This window comes from Scylla paramamosain, chromosome 21, assembly GCF_035594125.1.
Source record: "Scylla paramamosain isolate STU-SP2022 chromosome 21, ASM3559412v1, whole genome shotgun sequence".
In the NCBI taxonomy this organism is placed as follows: Eukaryota; Metazoa; Arthropoda; class Malacostraca; order Decapoda; family Portunidae; genus Scylla; species Scylla paramamosain.
Genome location: NC_087171.1, coordinates 532830 through 556254, shown reverse-complemented (window position 1 = coordinate 556254; position 23425 = coordinate 532830). Strand labels below are relative to the sequence as shown.

General features: G+C 40.8%; 1 protein-coding gene and 1 long non-coding RNA gene across 14 annotated transcripts in view; one reads left to right on the top strand and one right to left on the bottom strand.

The window, feature by feature from the left end:
* Positions 1–6835, top strand: part of LOC135110841 (uncharacterized) — a 17582-nt gene extending 10747 nt beyond the window's left edge. For 5 of the 13 annotated variants that reach the window (XM_064023428.1, XM_064023427.1, XM_064023420.1 and 2 more), the window contains 8 exons: positions 703–850; positions 1245–1371; positions 1732–2895; positions 3112–3206; positions 3753–3914; positions 4631–4812; positions 5191–5282; positions 6142–6835. In XM_064023428.1, the coding sequence (XP_063879498.1) occupies position 2895; positions 3112–3206; positions 3753–3914; positions 4631–4812; positions 5191–5282; positions 6142–6734 (1125 nt within the window). In that variant the 5' untranslated portion in view covers positions 703–850; positions 1245–1371; positions 1732–2894 and the 3' untranslated portion in view covers positions 6735–6835. Of the gene's footprint in view, positions 1–702; positions 851–1244; positions 1372–1731; positions 2896–3111; positions 3207–3727; positions 3915–4630; positions 4820–5180; positions 5283–6141 lie in introns of all 13 variants that reach the window. The other 8 variants (XM_064023426.1, XM_064023425.1, XM_064023422.1 and 5 more) reach the window with 8 other exon arrangements.
* On the bottom strand, positions 6496–23425 carry LOC135110844 (uncharacterized). Its single transcript, XR_010273453.1, has 3 exons — positions 23203–23425; positions 7058–7214; positions 6496–6635 (listed from the first exon to the last, which is right to left on the bottom strand). It is a non-coding gene; the product is annotated as an uncharacterized LOC135110844 (long non-coding RNA).

Here is a 23425-nt window from a genome sequence, read left to right as displayed (position 1 = left end):
GTCGACAGAAAGGCAGTCCGACCTGGGGACATTTATGGTCCCCTCCCCTGATGGGGACTCCGAGGCTGGTGTAGGAGTTGCCATGATGATTTTAAAATTTTTGAGTGAAGGGTGTGTGTGTTATTAGGTGCTTGTAGTTTTGTGTGGAGGAAGAGAGTCGTCTTTAGAGGGCAGGCTGTGACTGCCCCCTTGTGTTGTGAGACACAAAGGGAAACGTTCAGTGAGGTCACAGCTGGGTTTAATGATAAGTTCACAGCACCCCCTGAACAGTGCTTTAGACCTCACTGGGAGTAATTATCGTTTCGGCAGGTGTCTACTGCCTCCTCTCTCAGTCTTGTTGTACTTTTCATGCTTGATATTTGCTTGTTTGTGTTTTTGTATTGATTTTTGTTTTGTTTTTGTTGTTTATTTGTAATGTTTTGTAAATGTTTTGTGAGTTGTGTTAGTGTTTGATGTTGTTTGTTGTGTTTGTAGTGTTGCTGTGTGCCTATTGATTGGGAGGTGATGGTGGTTAGTGTGTGTGTGTGTGTGTGTGTGTGTGTGTGTGTGTGTGTGTGTGTGTGTGTGTGTGTGTGTGTGTGTGTGTGTGTTACTACTACTACTACTACTATTACTAGGTCAGCCTTGCTACTTCCCTTAGTACACTTGAATACCTCCATCAGATCCCCTCTTAATCTACTACTACTAGTACTACTGTTGCAGGCACAGGTGCAGGGGTGCCTCAACATGCCAGCCACCTACAACACTGTGGTGGCACGGACACAGTTAGCACACCAGTTTTACGAGCACGTCAGTGAGGTAGCCAGAATGTGTTGCCAACTTGTTCATGACCAGCACCTGCAGCAGCAAGGTCAGGTTAAGTTAGTTAAGTTTTTCATATGTGAATGTTGTGACTGTCAAAATGGAGGTCACAAGGGTTTTCTGAGGGTCACAGGGGTTCTGAATGTGACGGGGAAAGAGGAAGAAGGAGAGGAAAGGTGGAGAAGAAAGGTAGAGAGGAAGAAAGAGGGAAAGATGAAGAAGAGAAGAGGGAACAAAGAGGAAGAGGAGATAATTGTTAAGAATTTGTCTCTCTTCTTCTCTTCCTCTTTCTTTCCTCATTTCTCATTTCGTTGACTGTTTTGTTTAATTTGCTGTAGTCTGCACTCCTCCCTCTACTACTACTACTACTACTACTACTACTACTACTACTACTACTACTACTACTACTACTACTACTACTACTACTACTACCACTACTGCAGGCTGGGCAGCAGTGGTGGCCAGCTTGGAGGACATTGTGGCAGCCTTCAGAGCAAGACATGACGCATTCCAGCAAAACTTTGTGGAGTATCTCAGTGGCCGGGAGGAGAAGGTTGCCCTGCTTCAGTTGTGAGTTTGTGCATGTGTGTGTCAGGATTGGAGGAAAGGTGGAGGGAACATGGAGGGAGGTCTGTGAGGGAGGAGAGGCCTGGAGGTAACTTGTGGAGGGAGATATGGAGAAGGGAAAGGAGGGAGGTGGAGGGGAAAATGTGTGGCTGCCATGTCAGACTATCTAATGAAAGCACTACTTTAACTACAAAGCATATGTCACAGGATTAAGGGAAAGGTGGAGGGAACATGGGGGAAGGCCTGTGAGGGAAGAGAAGCCTGGAAATAACTTGTGGAGGGAGATATGGAGGAGAGAAGAGAGGGAGGTGGAGAGAATGTCTTGCATATTTTTTTTTTATTACTTACAAGTCTCTCCTGCAGTTGTGTGTGTCTCCACTCTTCCTGGCAACTCACCAATGGGGAGAGGAGGAGGAGGAGGAGGAGGAGAAGAGAGAAGAGAGGAGGAAAGAGATAGAAAAATGGTTGGAGTGTGTAGTGTAGGATAATGACTATGATTGGGTTGACTTGCTGTATCTTGATTTATTGATTGATTCAGCCTGCAAATTTAATGTCAACATAAACACAGCATACCTCAATATCATGTAACTCCCTTCAATATCTTGTAACTTCACCCAGTAAACAGAAGAATAACATAAGATGAACACATATCCCATTCTATTATTCACTATTGCAATGACACACGATACATATAAAATAGTACTCACAAAATGACCGCCCATCATCAGCCAAGGCAGACTTCACCATATGTCTGATTACAGCATTACCCCAACTATGCTGCAAAGTTACACTTAATCAAATCCTCCTATCAGCACCGCATTCAATATAACACCAACCAATATGCACAATCAGCGGCATAACATAAGTCAAACAAATCAGAGAAATAATGTTATCACAAAACTCACCTCAGTCAAACAACCGCCACTCACCCCTGACAGGCACCAACTGTACCTCTGCCTACCTTCCCCCTACACCCTGAGTGCGGTATAATATATATCCGTGTTACATACACAGACCCTAAAAGAAAACTTCCTCTTGACAAACAAATACACATTACTAACCAATACCAAACTTGTTAATAAGTAAGAAAACAATATATGTATCTCAATAATAATTACAATTCTTGTCATATATGCCAATAACAATTATACAGTAACTGGAATACAACCCGTGTCTACACCTCTTTCCAACCAATGACAGCGACACACACTGCCCGCTCCACATTCAAAGGTGCCAACATTGACATTATAATTCTAATATGATGAGAATCATATTACAGAGTGTATGAGTGTGTGTCTGTCTGTCACTACTACTACTACTACTACTACTGCTACTACTAGTTTTGAAGAGGACCTGAAGCTACTGGCAAGGATTCCAGTCTTCCCTGAATTCTTTTTGGGGAAGACACAAGAGGAAGAGGAAGAGGAGGAAGCTGGGAAGAAGAGGACAAGCACAGCACAGAAGAAAAGGAGGAAGAGCAGGAGGATGAGAAGAGGGCAGGAGGAGGAGGAGGAGGAAAAAGAGAAAGTAAGTTGTTTTTGTTGTTGTTGTTGTTGTTGTTGTTGTTGTTGTTGTTGTTGTTGTAAATAAAAATAATTGTTGATATCTCTCTCTCTCTCTCTCTCTCTCTCTCTCTCTCTCTCTCTCTCTCTCTCTCTCTCTCTCTCTCTCTCTCTCTCTCTCTCTCTCTCTCTCTCTCTCTCTCTCTCTCTCTCTCTCTCTCTCTCTCTCTCTCTCTGTCAGTGAGGCAAGTGTCACTGCTGGACTGGATCAGCGCCAAGGACAGCCAAAGTGACGTCAGACAGATTGCCCAACTCTGCTGCAGGGGACTGGCCCAGGTGTGTGTGTGTGTGTGTGTGCAACAGGGTGTTAGGGTGTCAGGTATTCACATCTAATTCTTGATACATAATTCTGTTTCCATAGGATTGAATCAAGTTTGTAATCTTGCATTGTTTAACAAGTTGAGTTGTCACATTTGTCTTTAAGCTGGCTCCCCCTCCCCCTGTGTTAGAATATTACATATTTTCAAGGTCACAGGGACACTGAGCTGGGTTCTCAAGGGTGTTTCTCCTGTCACTAATGCAGAAATGTTGTTAATCTGTCACTGTAACTGTAAAAGCATCCTTGAAAACCCATGTCATTTTAACTAGAGCCTTTTAAAAGAGTGTTTCTCGTGTCAGTAATGCAGAAATGTTAATGTGTCACTACAACCATAAAAACTCCCTTGAAAATCTGCTTCACTTCAACTAGAACCTTTTAAAAGAGTGTTTCTCCTGTCAGTAATGCAGAAATGTTAATCTGTCACTGCAACCATAAAAACCCCTGAAAACCCATATCAACTAGACACACACACACACAGCACCAATACTGCTGCTGCCACACAGATCAACAAGGGGCTGCTGAAACTAGTGGGGCAAGAGGTCAGCGCTGTGCTTCGAGAGGCAGACCGGCCACAGATGAAGGGGCTCGGTGAGCACCTGTGTGGCCTGGAGCAGCTCATGCATGATGCCGCCTACATGGTGCAGGAGCAGAGCAATTTCTCACAGGTACTCCTTCATATCTCCCTCCACAAGTTACCTCCACACTTCTTCCTCACAGACCTTCCTCCATCTTTCCTCCACCTTCCCTCCAATCCTGACTATCCTGTGACTCTTGCTTCATAGTTAAAATAGTGTTTTTGTTAGATAGTCTGACATCACAGCCAGCCATTTTCCCCTCAAGTTATCTCCATGTTTCTGCTTACTTACAAATTTCCTCCATCTTTTCTCCATTTTCCCTCCAATTCTGACTATCCTGTGACTCTTAAAAGAGTGATTTTGTTAGATGGTATGACATCACAGCCAACCATTTTCCCCTCCATAAGTGTCTTTTCTTTCCTCCATATCTTTCCACAGCTTCCCTCCAGGATCTTCAAATATGATAGCCTATTTAGACCTGGTACATTACAATAGACAGACACAGCCCAGGCAACCAGGGACCCTACTTGTACACTAGTGGCCAATATTAGAGTGTGTGTGTGTGTGTGTGTGTGTGTGTGTGTGTGTGTGTGTGTGTGTGCGCACACGCGTGCGCTCTCCTGTAGGTGTGGAAGAGTGGGTGGAGTGGAGTAAATAGTAGAATGTTGGTGATTTATTGAGTGACAGCAGGGATGTTGGTAGAGTGCCAGGCCAGTGACTTGCTGCTGGCTTGTGCTGTGCAGCAGTTGCAGCATTCAACTATTGCTGTGACCTCTTGCTGAGACCTGTCTCTCTGTACATCTCAGAAGGCCAACTTTTGCCCAAGAGCGATGCCCCCAGAGGCCCCCAGACCAGCATTCCTCAAGTCTCTCCCAAGACACCACCTGCCATGCCATCTGAAGATGCACAACGTGGCTTTGCAGCACACCACACCACAGGCCGGTGACTCCCGTGCACCACTTGATAGGGAATGGTGTGTCTGTTGGCAGTGAGTGGTGAGACAAGTGTTGGTCTTGTTGTACTTGGTAGTCAGCATGTTCACTGGGTTCAAACTGTACCTCATGTATCCATGTTTGACAAGACCACTCTTCTCACATTCAAATAATAATAGTAGATTTGTGTTAGAGATCCCAGTGAAAATGTGAAAATATTTGAAATACTTAGTGTCACTTACTTAATGAGAAGACTTGAATTGCTGTCGCATCTTTGCTCAGCAGTGAGGCGGCTGGAGTTGTGAAGCAAGTGTGGCAGATAGCCCTGCGCTGCCGGTGCAGAGATGTGTTGTTGACACATCTCTGTACAAGCCCACAATTATTATTTGACATCAGATAATGCAACATTTATTTATTGATTTAGTTTTTGGCAGAGGGTGGTGCTGTGAAGCTGGTGGCACAGGGGCTGACCAGGGTTCTGCAGAACAGCACACCACAGCAGCAGCAGCAGCAGCAGGAGCATTGTGTCAGTGTTTAAGCTTCAGTATCTTTGATGATAGTGTTTAAATATACTATGTTGGTCTGTTTATTAGCATTCACATTAATTTGCTTTGCTTAGTCTTCATTTGTTCTTTATTTAATGTTTGCATATATATAATTGTTTAGTCTTTTATTGAGATTAATTTTTCCCTGTGTGTTTATTGTGTTGGCAAATGTCTTCCCCTTTACAAGCTTACTCCTTGTTATATAGGTCAGTTCAAAGTGGAGCATTTTGACTCAATACTTGACTCACTGTACTCATCATCAACCCGTGTCCTGTACTTTGTGTACAAGCTTCCATATATTTGAGTTGTGCATCTAATACACCCTTCACTATTTACTTGTTGAGCCTCGCTTCATTCACGCAGGATACAACAAAACGAAGCCTGTCCATTTTGTGTCCATTTTTTATTCTAGGCACTCTACAAGATGCAGCATTTGTGTATGTAATGTGTGTGTGTGTGTGTGTGTGTGTGTGTGTGTGTGTGTGTGTGTGTGTGTGTGTGACACTTATTGGTGAGGGGCTGTGGGGAGTCACTGTGGAGAACATACTGTGGAGCTGTGGGCTGAGAAGAGAAGAGAAGAGAAAAGAGAGAGAGAAAAGAGAGAGAGAGAGAGAGAGAGAGAGAGAGAGAGAGAGAGAGAGAGAGAGGGGGGGGGGGTAAGGCTAGCATGAATGAGTGTGAAGTGAAGCAGGTGTTGAGTGTTGTTGATGCAGGGGTGAGATGTTACTCAATGTTGTTCATCACAGGAGAGGTGTTGTTCAGTGTTGTTGATGCAGGGAAGAGGTGATACTCAGTGTTATTCATCATAGGAGAGGTGTTGTTCAGTGCTGTTCATTGCAGGTGAGGGAAGACACAGCATGTTGAGGCAAGGCAGCAGCTGTGGAGGAGTGGACAGCTGCACCACTGACACCACCACCACCACCACTGCTCAATGCTGCTGCTGCTACTACTACTACTACTACTACTACTACTACTACTACTACTACTACTACTACTACTACTACTACTACTACTACTACTACTACTACTACTCTACTACTACTACTACTACTACTACTACTACTGCTGCTGCTGCTGCTGCTGCTGCTGCTGCTGCTTCTGCTTCTGCTGCTGCTGCTGTTCCCCTCCTCCTCCCAGCACAGAAACAGACTGTGGGGTCCTGCCACAATGCGGCTCTCTCCTGCAGGACATGTTCTCGTCACCTTCATGTCCCGGACGCGTGCATAGACTTGTGCCTCAGTAGCCTGGCCGCAACAGACTGCAGCTGTGTGCTGTGCTGTGGCTGGCCAACAGGAGGGGGCGGGCAGGCTGGCCACCCTCTGCATCACCACCTGCTGGGGAAAGAAGAGCACCGTTGTTGTCATCTTTGTTTTCCTTCTTTTTCCTTTTGTTTTCCTTCACTGTTTGCAGGGAATGGTGGCAGAATTTGTTGATGTTGTTGTTGTTATCTGTTTGTTATTAAATGATGTGTTCATTGTGTTGTTGTTATTGTTGTTGTTTTGTGTGTGTGATGAACAAAAGCAGTCCACAGTTACTGGTGTTTGTTTTCCCCTTCAACTGTATACAAACATAAAGGGCTGGCTAGAAGTACAGTAGTAGTAGTAGTAGTAGTACAATTACCAGTATATTTCAACAAATGCTGGAACTACTACTACTAAAAATATATAATCCAGGACCTCTACTATCATTTTTACTACTATATTGAGCATTACTATTACCACTACTATCTATTCTACTAACACCACTGCCACCACACCTTGCTCAGCCTGGTCCTGTGCCCTGGCCAGCTGCTGGAGGAGGAGGTGGTGGATGCCCTCTCCTGCTAGTTGTGGTGGTGGTGGTGGTGTGTGGCTGTAGGGGTGGCTCTGACAGACAAAACGGGTTCACCACACACGGCCCACTAGTTGTCTCTTCTGCAACAGTGATGACAGGTCAGGTTTGGTTGAGTGAGGTGAGGCCAACACTCAGAAGGCCTATACACACTTAAAAACACAAAAAAAAACACACAAGACACAAACAGAGGCTGGGTTGTGCTAACACTCAGAATGACTACATAAAATACAGAGTGCTGGGGTTTGGGAAGAGGAAGAAAAGCACTACGGGCAAATGTAAAATGTGAAGCGGAAAGATGAACAAAATGACGGCAGTGGACAGTTTGAGAGTCAGTGTGTGGATGATGATAATACTCTAAAAACACAATGTGTCTGACAAGCAAGTATTATTTTCAACTCTTCATTGCAAAACAATACAAAATGTCCATTATTCCTGTCAAACTTTGCTTTTGTGGCTTTTAGAATATTTTTTTTTCTCCAAATAGCTAAATTTCACCATTTTCCAGATGGTGTGACAGAGAATTTTACATGCCACCAATGACATCTCAAGTTGTGTCACCACCAAAAAGAACTGTTTGAATGAAAATGTGCAAATACATCAATCCCAAACATTTCCTTGAGGAACACCACCAGCAACAGCCCTGGACACTGCCTCTAATTCCACCACAACACAACCCTTGCACTAACCTGTCACGTGGAGCTGAAGCAGAGGCCTCACTCAGGTCAACAGCCCTGGACACTGCCTCTAATTACACCACAACACAACTCTTGCACTAAGCTGTCATGTGGGGCTGAAGCAGAGGCCTCACTCAGGTCAACAGCCCTGGACACTGCCTCTAATTACACCACAACACAACTCTTGCACTAACCTGTCATGTGGGGCTGTAGCAGAGGTCTCACTCAGGTCAACAAAGGTGCTCATCATTCAAGGCTTTGCTCCAACCTTTAAAATGCCTTTACAAAAACAAAAAATGTTCAGAGCACTAAAGGAACTTGTGGCTTTTGAGAGAGAGAGAGAGAGAGAGAGAGTGTGGCAGGGAGGTGGTGATGGTGACAGCCAGGGACAGTTCCACATGGGGCTCCATCAGCACCACCCATAGCAGGATCAACATCAACAACAACAACAACAACACTGGTCTGTGCTAGCTCCTCTGGGGCTCTGCTGTGACTGGGGATAGTCAGATAGTACACTGCTTTGGTCAATAGTTAAAACTATGGGTTTCCTTTGTGGTTTTGTGTTGAAAATGTTACTATCAATGTTTTTTTGCTCTTCAAATATGACTATATTTTTTGTGATGTATAATTTAGTCCCTCACTTTATGGATAGTCAGATGGTGTTCTATTTTGGGGCTAATAGTCAAAATAGTTCAAAATTGTGTTTTTTGGGGGTTTATGTTTCAAGGCCTCCTCTGTGAAATCCTTGACTACCTGAGTCTGCTGTGCCTCTGGATAGTCAGATAGTAAACTATTTTATGGGTGATGGCTAAAATTGTGTTTTTGGTGTTTTTTTAGTATGAAATTTTTTTTAGGAGGGGGATGACTTCACAAAATGGTGTACTATTTTGAACAAAACACCACAAAAAACATCCCATCATAGCAAAATAGTCCAAAATCATGTACTATCCTGCCAAGACAGTTAAAAATGGTCAACTTCTACCAAAATAGTGCAAGATGGCATACTATCCCAGCAGAACAGCCTGGGATAGTGTACTACTAACCTTTGACCCACATGTAGGCAGCAGCAGCAGCAGCAGCCACAGCAAAGACTATCAGGAATAGTACAAAGGCAAGGGCTCCAGACTATTTGCCATGGCTTGACTAACGCCACACCGGATAGTCTTGGGAGGTGTGCCTTGTCCTCAGCATGCACCAGACATATATATACTATCCAGAGCTGTAGTAGTAGTAGTTGTAGGTAGTAGTAGTAGTAGTTTGGTTATGTTAGGTAAGACAAAAGAGCAGGAGGAGGAGAAAAATTGTAGTAGTAGTAGCAGTAGTAGTTTGGTTAGATTAAATTAGGTGAAGGAAGAAGAAGAAGAAGAAGAAGAAGAAGAAGAAGAAGAAGAAGAAGAAGAAGAAGAAGAAGAAGAAGAAGAAGAAGAAGAAGAAGAAGAAGAAGAAGAAGAAGAAGAAGAAGAAGAAGAAGAAGAAGAAGAAGAAGAAGAAGAAGAAGAAGAAGAAGAAGAAGAAGAAGAAGAAGAAGAAGAAGAAGAAGAAGAAGAAGAAGAAGAAGAAGAAGAAGAAGAAGAAGAAGAAGAAGAAGAAGAAGAAGAAGAAGAAGAAGAAGAAGAAGAAGAAGAAGAAGAAGAAGAAGAAGAAGAAGAAGAAGAAGAAGAAGAAGAAGAAGAAGAAGAAGAAGAAGAAGAAGACATCTCCTCTTATTCCTTCTTCTCCTCCTCCTCCTCATCATCATCATCAGCAGCAGCAGCAGCACCAGCATCACAGCAACACAACCGGCGGCGTGGTCGTGCTGCTTTTAAATTCCACAGAAAATGCACCGAGGAGACGCGGGAATGTAGGGAAATTGTTTGTTATTTTTGTTAATATTTTCTCTCTCTCTCTCTCTCTCTCTCTACTTCAATCTTATGTCACCTAACCCCTGTCTGGAAATAAAAAAGAAACAAAACGCTCAGAGGACTTTACATATCACGAACAAACAAGGTATTAATTAATAACGAGAGAGAGAGAGAGAGAGAGAGAGAGAGAGAGAGAGAGAGAGAGAGAGAGAGAGAGAGAGAGAGAGAGAGAGAGAGAGAGAGAGAGAGAGAGAGAATGTTTATACTTCACTAAGTACACATGTATGTACTGTGATGTCCAGGTAACAAAAGCCAAAAGACAAGGAGTCCGTGCACCACAACATTTGGTTCTCTTGCGCAACACAAGAGAGACATGAAAGCAAGGGTGGACTTTGCCGCGGCACAGGCAGCGTCACATCTCAGGCCTGGGCACACAGAGAGCAATGTCTACAGCGACACTGGCACACCTGTCTCAGCAAACACTTTGAGACGCCTGCATGTACTGGATGGCACGATGAAACACTCGCCAAGAGAAAAGTGCGAGGCAAGCAGCCAGCAGAGCGAGGGGCAGGCGCCGTTTTCTGGAGATGCAGTCATTTGCACTCTTGCTCACACGTCCTTCACATTCATCAACAGCTTTTCATACTTTTTGTTGTTGTTTATAGATAAATGCTCTATGATCGACACTGACCCTTTTTTTCTTTTTTATCAAAATAAAAGAAAACATTTAAGAAAATATTTTTCATACGAATAAAAATGTTTTCTAATAATTATTCTCATAATTATTAATTTTACGACGACTTGTTAAAAAAGTAGTTATTGACAGACCTAGAAAAAATGCTCCCCTGCTTGACGAACTACTTCAAACACTGACTGAATTAAAAGGTTGAAGAGTTATGTTGCAATTAGCAAGACCATCTTCTATTTTACATATTTTTATTTTTCTATTTTTTTCTTTTTCATAAATCTGGTTGTAACTCTTCATGAACATGTTTCACGACAGTACGCATCTACACAAAAAGTATCATTAAGCTACAGTGATATTTAGTGACGTGAAAATAATACGGGGAAATACCCCAACTTTACACCTACTATTATGGGCCCTCGTGGCCCAGTGGGTAGAGTGATGGACTTTGGAGTTTTGAGTGAGGGACGCCGGGGTTCAAACCCCACTCAGAACTCACAAGAAACTTCAAGGGCATCCTCTCCAAGAAACTTCAAGAAACTTCAAGGGCATCCTCTCCATCGCCACGTGTGCCTAACAAGCACACAACACCACGTGGTGATGGAGCTTCGTCACCACGTGTGCCTAACAAACACACAATAGGTGACGGAGCTGCCCACGGGAGGTGAGAGAGCAACACCTCCCTGTGCCCCTCCACGGGAGGTGAGAGCTGCAAGGGACACTATATTATCAAATAATTATATTATTTTTATTATACCCATGATTAAATACTTCTACTACCCATTAATACTTCTACTACCACTACTACTGCTACTACCACTACCACTACTACTACCATGTTTACAACCACCCTCGCTAGAGGTAGGGTAGATGATTTTTCTTTTTTCTTTATATTTTTTTCACATATGAATCCGTTATTTTACTGCTTATTTTCTTCTACCTACTCGCCTCTAGCGAGGGTGGTTGTAAACATAGTAGTAGTAGTAGTGGTAGTAGAAGTATTAATGGTTATAATAATAATAATATTATTATCATATATATATATATATATATATATATATATATATATATATATATATATATATATATATATATATATATATATATATATATATATGATAATAATATTATTATTATTATATATTATATATAATATATTATATATAATATTAATAATATAATATATAATAATATATAATATATAATAATATAATATATATATATATATATATATATATATATATATATATATATATATATATATATATATATATATATATATATATATATATATATATATATATATATATATATATATATATATATATATATACTTAATTTTATTACAGTATATTTATTTCATTTTTACTTTCATTAGTTTTTTATTTTTCTTTCCTTTTCTTTATTTATTTTTGTTTATTTATTTATTTATTTCATTTTTCATTTTTTTTTTTTTTTGCACATACTTCCTAAATAATTTTTGTTGAAGTTGATTTTTTCTTTCTTTTTTCTTCATTTCATTCTCTTGAACAAATTGTATTTTTCTCTCTTATATAAATATTTTATTTTTACTATATATTTATTTTTTCATGCTTTTTTATTTATTTTTTTTGTTCTCTTCGAGAAATTGTCATTTTCACATATGCATTCATTATTTTACTACACTTTTCTTTTTTTTTCCCTTTTAATTTCTTTGCATGTTTTTTTTTCCAAAGAAATAATGTTGTTAGTGCATGAAAAACAAGACACTAATTTGTTTTGTTAAAATACTTTTATCCTCTTCATCATGTTAAGTTTTTCACACATACGTCCATAATGTCTTTCCTTTTTTTTTTTTTTTTTTTTTTGTTATTTTTTTATCCTTTTCAATTTACATTTCTCAGACATATATACGTAATTTTACTGCATTTTTTCTTTCTTCTTTGTTATATTTCATCCTCTTGAACAAGTTCCGCTTTTCACGCAAACATCCATAATTGCAGTGCGCATTTTCCTTTTTTTTTTGTATTTTCTTTTACATCCTCTTGAACGTGTTACGTCTTGTTTACAAATATATCTTTTCGTCTTTATTTTTCAAGTTACGTGTTTTTATTTTTTTCCTTTTATTTTATTCTTTTTTCCTTTATTCTTTTTCATCATGTTTAACTCACACATACTATATACATATTTTTCTACAACATTATTTTTATCTTTTCTTCATGTCATCCTCCTGGACAACTTACGACTTTCACACTTATATACATACGTAACTGTATTGCAAGATTCTGCTCTTTTATTTTTATTTTTTTTCACGTTTCAGTTTGTTTTTTATTCTCATCAGTAAGTCATATGTTTCCCCTTTTTCTTTGTTTTCCTGTTTCTTTGTTTTATTTCATCGTCTCACACAAGTAACCCTTTTCTCACAAACATCCCTAATTAGGGTACATGATTTTTCTTTTTTCTTTATATTTTTTCACATATCAATCCGTTATTTTACTGCTTATTTTCTTCTTTTTTCGTTTTCTTTTCTTTTTAATCCTCTTATATATATATATATATATATATATATATATATATATATATATATATATATATATATATATATATATATATATATATATATATATATATATATATATATATATATAGTAAATCTATATAAAAGATTTACTACAATTTTTTTTCCTTTATTTCGGATTTTTCCACCGCAATAATGTTGGTCCTGCATGAAAGGCAAGGCTCAGACTCATGCAGGATAAAAAAAAAAAAAAAGACAATTTATCTTCTTCATCAAGTAAGTTTTTCACGCATCCATCCATAATCTTAGCACCTGTTTCTTTTTTTTTTTATCTTTTTTTTTCCTTATTCTCTTTAAATAACTTTTCTTGTATTTTTTCATTTTTTTTTATTTCATCTTTTTTATTCTTCAAGTTTCTTTTTTTTACACACACTATATACATATATTCAGGAACATATATTCTCTTTTTTTCTTTTCTTTATTTCATCCTCTTGAACAAGCTACGGTTTTCACACTTATATACATAATTTTATTATAGAATATTCTTCTTCTTTTTTCTTTTCTTTTTTTTTCTTTTTAGCGTTTTTTTTATTTAATGATTTTCTTCACATATCTTTTTGACATTTCTTCGTATTTTCGTTTTCCTTCGTGTAATTTCATTCTCTTGGATGAATCCATCCATAATTGTTACATTTTTTTCTTTTTCTTTGCATTTTTTTTACAAAGACGTCCATTGTTTTACATTTGTTTTTCTTGCCGCATGAAAAGCAAGGCTCAAGTTTATGTAGGAAAAAAAGTTAATTTATCCTCTTCATCAAATTAACTTTTTCACACATGCTTCAATAATTTTACTACATTTTTTTCTTTTTTTTCTTTTTTGTCCTTTTCAAGTTACGTTTTTCCCATTGATATACATCATTTTACTATTTTTTTTATTTCCTTTTTTCTGTTTTATTTTTTTACGTTACGGTTTTCACACATATACATAATTGTATTACAATATCTTGTTTTTCTTCTTTATTTTTTACTTTTATTCACATTTTCACGTTTTTATTTTTTCATTCTCTTAAAAGATATATTTTTCACATTTTCTTTTCCTTGTTTTTCTCTCTGGGACAAATCCCGCTGTTCACACAAACATCCACATTGCGTATTTATTTCCTTTATTTAATTTTTTTTCACAAATGCATCCATTATTTTGGTTTATATTTTGTTGATTTTTCTTTTCCTGTTTTAATTCTTTTTGGGGAACGTTTTTCACATACATATGTAAAATTTTGATACATTATTTTCTTTTTTTCCTGTTTTTTTTTTTCATTTATTTCACAGAGAAAATGTTCTTCCTGCGTGACAAGCAAGGCTCAGATTCTTGCAGGAAAACACACAATTCATCCTCTTCTTCACGCTGTCTTTCTTTTTCACACAGGCATCCTTAATTTTACTGCATATCTTTTTTTTTTTTTTACCTTTTCTTTTTTGTAATTTTCAGGTTTTGTTTTTCATACATAATTTGCAGGAAAACACACAATTCATCCTCTTCTTCACGCTGTCTTTCTTTTTCACACAGGCATCCTTAATTTTACTGCATATCTATTTTTTTTTTTACCTTTTCTTTTTTGTAATTTTCAGGTTTTGTTTTTCATACATAATAACCTTCTCCTTTTTTTCCTTTTTTTTTTTTTGTTTGTTTTATCCTCTTGATCAAGTTACGCTTTCCACACAAACATCGATAATATTATTACAGCACGTATTTTACTTTTTCTTTATTTTTTTTCTTTTTTTTTACACTAAGTTACGTTTTTCATTCTTTTTACTTGTGTTATCTTATTATTTTTTTCTTTTCTTTATTCTTCTTTCATGATCGAGATTTTTTTTTCTTTCACACATGATATATGCATATTTTTCTTCAATGTTTTTCTTTCCTTTCTTTCATCCTCCTGAGCAAGTTACGGTTTTTACAATTATGTACATAATTGTATTATCAAATATACTTTTTCATTTTCTATCCTCTGTCACAAGTCACGCTTTTCACACAAACATCCCAGTCTTCTCCTGTACCTTGTTCCTGTCAGTCATGTCGCCTGTACCTTCTTCATATCAGTTAGCACCACACCAGTAGCATCCTTCATCTGCTTCGCATGATTTACATCCTTTATTGGCTTGTTCCTACTCCTTGGTATCCTGCATGTTCTCTTCTCTCCTCCTGGTGTTTGCAGCTTTTCCAGTAAATCACGACATGCCTCAGCCTTAGTCACCGCCACTGCTTTCCCTGCTAACTTCTTTGCTCTTCTGTATTCCAACTTATTCTGCCTCGTTCCGCTCTGCTCCCACTCTTTCTTGATTTCCTTTGTCCTTTTCAGTGCATTGTTGACGTGTTCACTCCACCACCATTGTTGTCTAGTTGTGCGTGACTTTCCACACGTTTCTCCCAGTACTTCTCTATCCACTTCTCTCAAGATCCCCGCACTCTTCTTCCACCAGTCCTGGAACCGCTCTGTGTTTAGGTTCACTGTGTGTGGCACCTTGGTCTTGAACTCTTGCTTCTTGGCCAGCCTTCAGTGCAGCCCATCGGGTCCTCTTCTCATAACTTCTCATTACTTTCCTCAGTCTTCTTAGCCATGCATGCATCACTACCAACCGCTGCTGCCTTTATTGCCATGTGCTCTACGGATTTTTTTTTTTTATTATTTTTCCATTTTATTTTTTTTTTCTTGTTAGCATTTACTGTATTTACTTATTTTTTTATAATTTTTCTATTTTTTTTTTCATTTTCTTTATATATATATATATATATATATATATATATATATATATATATATATATATATATATATATATATATATATATATATATATATATATATATATATATTTTTTTTTTTTATTTCTTTCGCTTTTTATTTATTTTTTCAATCTATTTTTCGGCAAATTTTTCCAGGAGATCAGCGCTCCCTCCGCAGCGGGACGAGTGGAAGGGAAGCCTGACCGTTAGGCCGCGTTCACACCAAGCGAGTCGCGTCGCGTCAAGTCAAGAGCGTCATTTGATGCGATTCATTTTGACTCATCTCCGTTCACACCGACTGCGTCAGCCCGCGTCAAGTCAGCACTCATTGACCTGGGTAATTTCATGGAGAATGGATGCATGTTCCCTGGCTGAAGTAGCTGCTTTGTTGTGGCTTCGTCGTCGCAGACGTAAGAAGAAACAACGAATATGGATCCATGAACTGAACATCAAGAGGCCAGATTTTGGAAACTTCTCTCATCTATTCCCAGACCTGGTGAACCATCCAGAAAAATTCTACAACTACTTTAGGATGACACATGAAAATTTTAAGAAGCTGGTGGAGTTGACTGGATCTTCCATAAAGAAAATTAACACAAACTACAGGGGTGCAGTTGGAGTTGAAGAAAGAATGACCATTTTTTTAAGGTAAGAAGTATTTTATTGAACATTACAATAATCATTCCATTATTAGGCTTCTGTGTAGGGCAATAGTAAATAAATATAACATAAAGACAGCTCATGTATATGGGAGGGCGTTCTCGAACTAAATTTATCAGGAATTCCACTTCCATCATGCTCCCGCAACGACGGACTCGCTGTGACTGATGTAGAAAATGGGTCCAGCCCTATCTGTGACTCGACGCGACGCGACGCGCCGTGACTTGACGCGACGCGACTCGCTTGGTGTGAACGGTTTTTTCAAATATACATACAAATTAATGTTAAACTCGGGTGGCGATTCATGACGCATGATGACTTGCCTTGACTTGACGCGACGCGACTCGCTTGGTGTGAACGCGGCCATTTTTTCCAGGAGATCAGCGCTCCCTCCGCAGCGGGACGAGTGGAAGGGAAGCCTGACCGTTACTGTACCGACCTTCAAGGTCAAAGAATAGTCAATGAAGTCCATTACAGCACATAAATAATAGAGCATCCCTCTTCCAAACAAGAAGTCATATGCCTGATCCACTTGAACGGTGTCCACGTCCATCATCAGTGCGCGTGTGCCCTGTCCAAAGTCCAGCGAGATTAGTTGCGGCGGCGGAGCACACCTGCCTGCCCTGTGCATCAACTTTTCCCGGCCGAACCTTGTCACAACAAATGATGCTGCGGCGCCAGTGTCCACCAGTACTGTGAGCGGCTCCTCGCTATCTAGTGTTCGTGCGACAAACGTGTATACTTTCCCTACGAACCCTGGCTCAGGTTTCCGCCGCAGACGTTCAGGGTGGCGGAGAAACAGGCTGCCGCTGCCGTCGGGATGGAACTCTTGCACGATCTCGGCTTCCTCCAGGCGGTTCATGGACATGATTATCATTTCAGCGGAATAGTGACCCTCCATCTCCTTTGGAAACACCTGTAAGGGCGTGCTGACCTCCACGCCGCCCTTCAGGGTGATCACCACCTCGTCCAGCTTGATCACCTCCAGCCGCAACGTTCCATAAGCCGTGTTAGAGATTACCGTCACCTTCTCCTCATCGCCCGTGACAAGGCCCATTTTTTCGGCCAGTGACACCATCATTATAGTGACAGAAGCGCCGGTATCCAGGAGAACAGTACAAGGGTGGCCGCGCACTGCCCCGTCCACCAGTTGTCCTTCCTCAATATCAATACGACAGTACTCGCTTACATTTCTTTTCGTCCCAGTGGCCAGCTCGGTGTCCACTACCACCCTCAACACGTTGAACCAGAATATCTCCCCCCAATCTTTGGCCTGGCTCTTGTCTTCCTCCGCATCCTGCGTCTTGCTCGTCTTGGGCTGGCTCTCGTGTTCCTTCTTGTCCCGCGTCTTGCTCTTCTTGGGCTGGCTCTCGTCCTCTTCTGTATCCCGCATCTTCCTCTTCTTGGGCTGGCTCTCGTGCTCCTTCTTGTCCTGCGTCTTGCTCTTCTAGGGCTGGCTCTCGTCCTCTTCTGTATCCCGCGTCTTCCTCTTCTTGGGCTGGCTCTCGTCCTCTTCTGCATCCCGCGTCTTCCTCTTCCTGGGCTGGCTCTCGTGCTCTTTCTTGTCCTGCGTCTTGCTCTTCTTGGGCTGGCTTTCGTCCTCTTCTGTATCCCGCGTCTTCCTCTTCTTGGGCAGGCTCTCGTCCTCTTCTGTACCCTGCGTCTTGCTCTTCTTGGGCTGGCTCTCGTGGTCTTCAATATCCTGCGTCTTTCTCTTCTTGGCCTTTTTCTCGCCCTCCGTGGCCTTCGTTTTCTTATCTTTTCTATCCTTCCTCTTCTCCTGCTCTCCGTGTTCCATATCCTCTTCACCGCCATCCACCTTCCTCTTTTTACGGGTGTCATAGTCCTCCATGTCTCCCGCCTTCCTCTTCTTCTTGTTGTGTTGCTTAACCTGTTTGCCATCATACAGCTTGGTGCTGCTCTTGCTGCTCTCACAGCCTTTCATATGGTCTCCCTTGTTGTTGGTGCGATGCTTCATCTCTTTAACGCCTTCCATCTCCGTGTTGGCCCTGTGGCTGCCGCAGTCTTCCATGCTCTCTAACCTCCTTTTCTTGCTGGGTTGTTTGGCCTCTTCCTTCCTCTGCGTCTTCGCCTTCTCGCTTAACGTCTCTTGGTCGTTCATTGTTTGCTGCTTCCTCTTCTTGCTTTTGGATCGCGTTGTAAACAGTGGTGCGTGAAAACCTTCACAAGGAAAGCCAGGCATGGCACTGTCTTGTCTAGAACCTCTGATTCCATCACCTGTGGTCCCTTTCTTGGCGTGCTCACCAGCTTGGAGCTGAGCCCTGGCGGCACCCACCACGCGCACCAATCAGAGGCCTCGATTTGAACCTAACAGCCAATCAGATGCAAGAACGATACAACTGTGGTAATACTATATATATATATATATATATATATATATATATATATATATATATATATATATATATATATATATATATATATATATATATATATATATATATATATATATATATATTATAAGTATTCCGTCCTGCATTAAGTTGGAAGTACGTACGTAACAACTTGTTTTCTTTTTGTTGTTGTGTAAATGCAGGCTACTATGGGTTTGAGAGGCCGTGTTACGTCGTTTTTCTGGAATATTCTAACAAACAGGTGAATTATTTCCGTCAGTAGGGTCCAGTGAGAACAGTGTGATGTACGTATATTATGTGCGGATTCTGAAATGCTTCCGCGTCTTATCTGGACAACCTTTAACAGGCTCTCGTGGGAATTAGTGGCATTTCCAAGCGTGTGTTCGTGATTGCAGTGATAGTAGTTCAGCCTTATTAATCGGGACAGTTTAGAGAAAGTGACTAATCACTTCTGTGGTCTTTGAAGACAATCGTGATGGCAGAGCAAAGTCTTTCAGAACAGCGGCCTTGCACTTGCTGGTGGCGTCGTGAAGGATGAAGCAGCAGAGACAGTCGACCAGCAAGTCACTCACTTCCTTTGTCCCAGGAGTAAGTATCTGTCCTTACACCCGCGCAAACCACCAACATCCGCCTCACTCAAACAAGCGGCCACCCATGCAACCAGTCTGTCCATTACAGTATTAGCAAAATTCCAATCATCATGGGTGTGTCGTGTCTTCAAAATTCATGTTTACTTTGCAGAACAGTGAAGCTTGTCGTGGCGTCAGCAATTTGCTGCAGCAGGTTGCTTCGTGTTTCGCTGCTTGGAGAATTCCACTTATTGTTGACGTGTCATTTCTTTATATGTCATATTTACTTTATAAAATTGTGCAGGTTTTCTCAGCAGACAAACTGGTGTTTCCTCGGTACACACACCAGGAGAAGACTTCCTGCATGGTGGTGCACTCAATTTCTTCAAGTAGTGCGCAAGGAAGAGGACTTTTGAAAACATGAGGAGCTGACGCACAATGAAGCAGCTGATACAGCAGCACACAATACGGCAACACTTTACTGCTCACTCAAAGTATGGCAAGGACACTGACTTCCGTGAATGAGACGACACGATGAGCTCAGTGTGAGAAAATCAGTGTGCATTTGGCAACGTGCCTCCAGAGTGTTTACAGGACAGCGGTGACCTGCCACCTTGTCCTCCTTGCCGTGCGTGTAATACCCATTCACCTCTACCTCTTGTACAGTGTAGCCACTTCATACACTATAAAGTATCTTCAGAGTCCACCTATAAAATCACCACCATATTTGTCTTTTCCACTTGTCACGCCAACCTCAACTGGAACACGACACGTACAACAACAGGCTGAGGTTTTACCAACACTAATTTTACCTATTTCTTAACCTTTTTCTCTCTTTTTATTGTAAACACTTTTTTTTACTTGTTTGATGAAATCAAATAAAAAGCAAATCGTATTAACTACACCTATGAAAATACATAAAACAGATTTTAAAATAGATAACAAGAATATAAATACAGGCAAAGTCTTGATGTCAAACACGCACATTTATCATATCGTAACCAAAGCAGTGTGCCAAACTCACAGAAATACAAAACGCAAGAGAAGTGACTTTACATAAAACAATATTTTACAAGGTCTAGTTCCTCAAATATAGCAAAAAGAAAGAATAGTAAAAAAAAAAAAAAAGTTGTATAATATGCGGCAAAGTTCAAGCACTTTCCTCCTCTGCTGTGTATTAAGTCAAGGGCTAACTCAGGCTCTTCTCCGAAATTAAAAGTTTAGCGATTTATCTATGTATTCTTTATGTAGTAGTGGCACTGGCCAGGGGCTGGAAAAATTTCATAAGAAAGGGACCACCGGGGTGCTAGGTACTAAAGAAAAAGGACAGAACGGATAATCCAAAATTTGAAAAATGTTTTGACTCTTCCCCCTTGAAGGGATTCTGGTCGTAGGAAGGGCAGAATACAGAACCAAGCAGGGAGTTCCAGAATTTAACAGTGAAAGGATTAAAAGATTGTGAATACTGGTTAAATCCTGCATTTGGGCATTTGGGAAGTGAAGAGAATAGTGGTGGGAGAAAGTAGAAAGTCTTGTGCAGCGAGGCTGCGGGAAGAGGAGAGGCATGCAGTTAACAAGATCATAAGGGCAGTCAGCGTGTTAGTAGAGGCAGAAGGCAAGAAGAGATGTAACATTGCGGCGAAGAGAGGCTGAGTAAGAGTCAGTTAGAGGAGAAGGCTGATAGGACGAAACACTTCTGATTCCAGCCTGTTCAGGAGTGTTGAATCCTCCTCCCCCCCTCCCCCCTCATATGAGAAGCGTACTCCATACATGACGATGGGTAGAGTCACCACACTCTCGCTAACTTCCATATCTTTCTCCTCCTCTCCCTCGTCCTTAAACCCTTGCTTCGTATCCTTTCTTGGTTCCTCCCTTCTGCACCGCTCCGCCTTGCCCTCTTTCATTCTTTCTTCCTGCACTTTCTTTGTCAGATTACACTTTACGAACACTTCACTTGTATTCCTTCACTTTATCTGAAGTCCTTTCACTTTCCTGCACTTAAAACTCTTTCATTTGACCTGCTGGTGATGAGAAGGTATGGCTCCGTTCACCCGATCCTGCTGCTGCTGCTGCTGCTGCTGCCTGTGTGTGTGTGTGTGTGTGTGTGTGTGTGTATGTGTGTAATCTGATAGTTACTTATTTTGTATTTATTAACTTATGGTGTTATGTTGGTTTGTGGTTCTATAATTTTGGATGTCTTTATAAATGTTTGTAATCATGTTTTGCTGTTAAATTATAAGCTATGGTACATGGACGTGTGTGTGTGTGTGTGTGTTGCAGGGATGCCAGGTACACACAACCGTCCAGAGGTGTCAGAGAGTCGTCACAAGTGAAACACAAGCACATATCCCGGATCGGAAACAAGCGTGCCCCCTCCGCCATCCGAGGCTGGGCGGCGACTGGCGGCAGGACTGACTGTGTGTGTGATCTGAGCGCCGCGGCTGTCACACTCTTCTGATCGGAGCACCAACACAGCTTCGGATCACGCCTCGTTGTGTTTGATGCCTGTATTCTGAAACGCTTCACTCTCTCAATACGACAATGTTCAAAGGCCACAGACTTGATCAGCCGAGTTCTCTAGAGTCTTTCTCTTGTTCATAACAAGAGAATCTTGTTTATCTGCCACCAGAAATATAAAAACACCCTTGAAGACCCTTGCAACTTCAACTACAGTCTTCTGAAAGTAGTGGAGGCGTGGCACAGAAGTGTTTCAAAATAGTCCTTGGTTCTGTGAGGTTCTCCTTTTGTTGTGAAAATCCGTTTTCTGTGAACTTGAAAGAAGTGTAACCATGTTTCGTATAAAAAGCAAATACGTAATTGTGGGATGCATTACGCCACGAGACTCTGCGATATGCAATAATTTATACCACATATTGCATTATTATTATTAGTAGTAGTACTAATACTATTTTTCTCTTTCCCTCCTCCTCCTCCTTTCATGGACACTCACTAACCTTGTTTTGCTGACGCCAAGGTACACCCACACACTCATCCAGGACTTCCTTCCCTTTAGGAGTAACAATATCGAGCAGCCTAAAACAGCCAACAATGTTCGTAAGCCGTAAACAACCTGAACAAAATAATTGTCTTAATCGGCAGATCATTTGAACATAAATGAAAGAAATGATCCTCACTCTGTACAACCCCTTGGTCCGTCACCTCCAAAGCACTACCCGACCAAGCGGCCTTTCGAGAAAGGGAGAGAAGGACGCCAGGACGGGCACCAGTGGCGGAACGCCGCGACAGTGAGGCGGATCCTCTAGACCACTGCTTCCCAACCTTTTATAAGCTCATGGACCTTCAAGGGAGCTTTTGAGATATTCATGTATCCTAACACATAGGATAATGAATTACAAAAAAAAAAATAAATAAAAAAATAAAAAATACATAGTTTCAAGACTGAAAAATATAAATTAAAGTAGCACATCTCTGTTTTAATAATAAAAAATAATCACCCCATCCTACATAACTGTTTTATAAGTACTAGATGTACTATAAAGCAAAATGCTACAACTCAAAACCTGTGAGGCGCGAGTTGCGTCCAAGTGTAATATACAATACGCTAATTTGTAATATTTTAATTTAAGTTTAAATTAATTTCTTACATGACACAATTTGCTTCATGTATATGTATTAGAGTACTACTGTGCACTCTAATACATACTGGCCATGTCATGTACATGCTACATGACACACAATTTTGTTTCTAAAACATCTTTGCCCACTGTGCACTCTTACATGCACTAGCCATGTCATGTACCCAATTATTTCCAAGTATCCTTCGAAAAACATCATGCGCCCTAGGGTGCACCATGTACCCAGTTTGACTATCACTCTAGACTACCACCTAAATATAGGTCAGGGTTGGCGGGAACGAGGGAGGGGCGGGGAGGCATCCCCAGCGGGGATACCGAGGCAGCGGGAGGAAGGCCACTGCCAGGCCAAGTCAGCTGTACTAGTTTTAGGGAATGGACACAAACCTTACCAGATGTGGTCGAAGGGCAGATGGTCCATCTGGAGGCGGCAGAGAGGAGCAGTTCATGGCCTCACCGGCTCTGGTGGCAGTAGCAGCCGGCTGATCACCATTACAGTCTGGCGCCCATCAGCTGGCTGTCCGGCACATGTGCACCACCCACGGCCTTAACGACAGAGTACACTTCTGGCCACAGGAGAAGAACAACGAGACGTCCTTGCACGTCAACGACTCA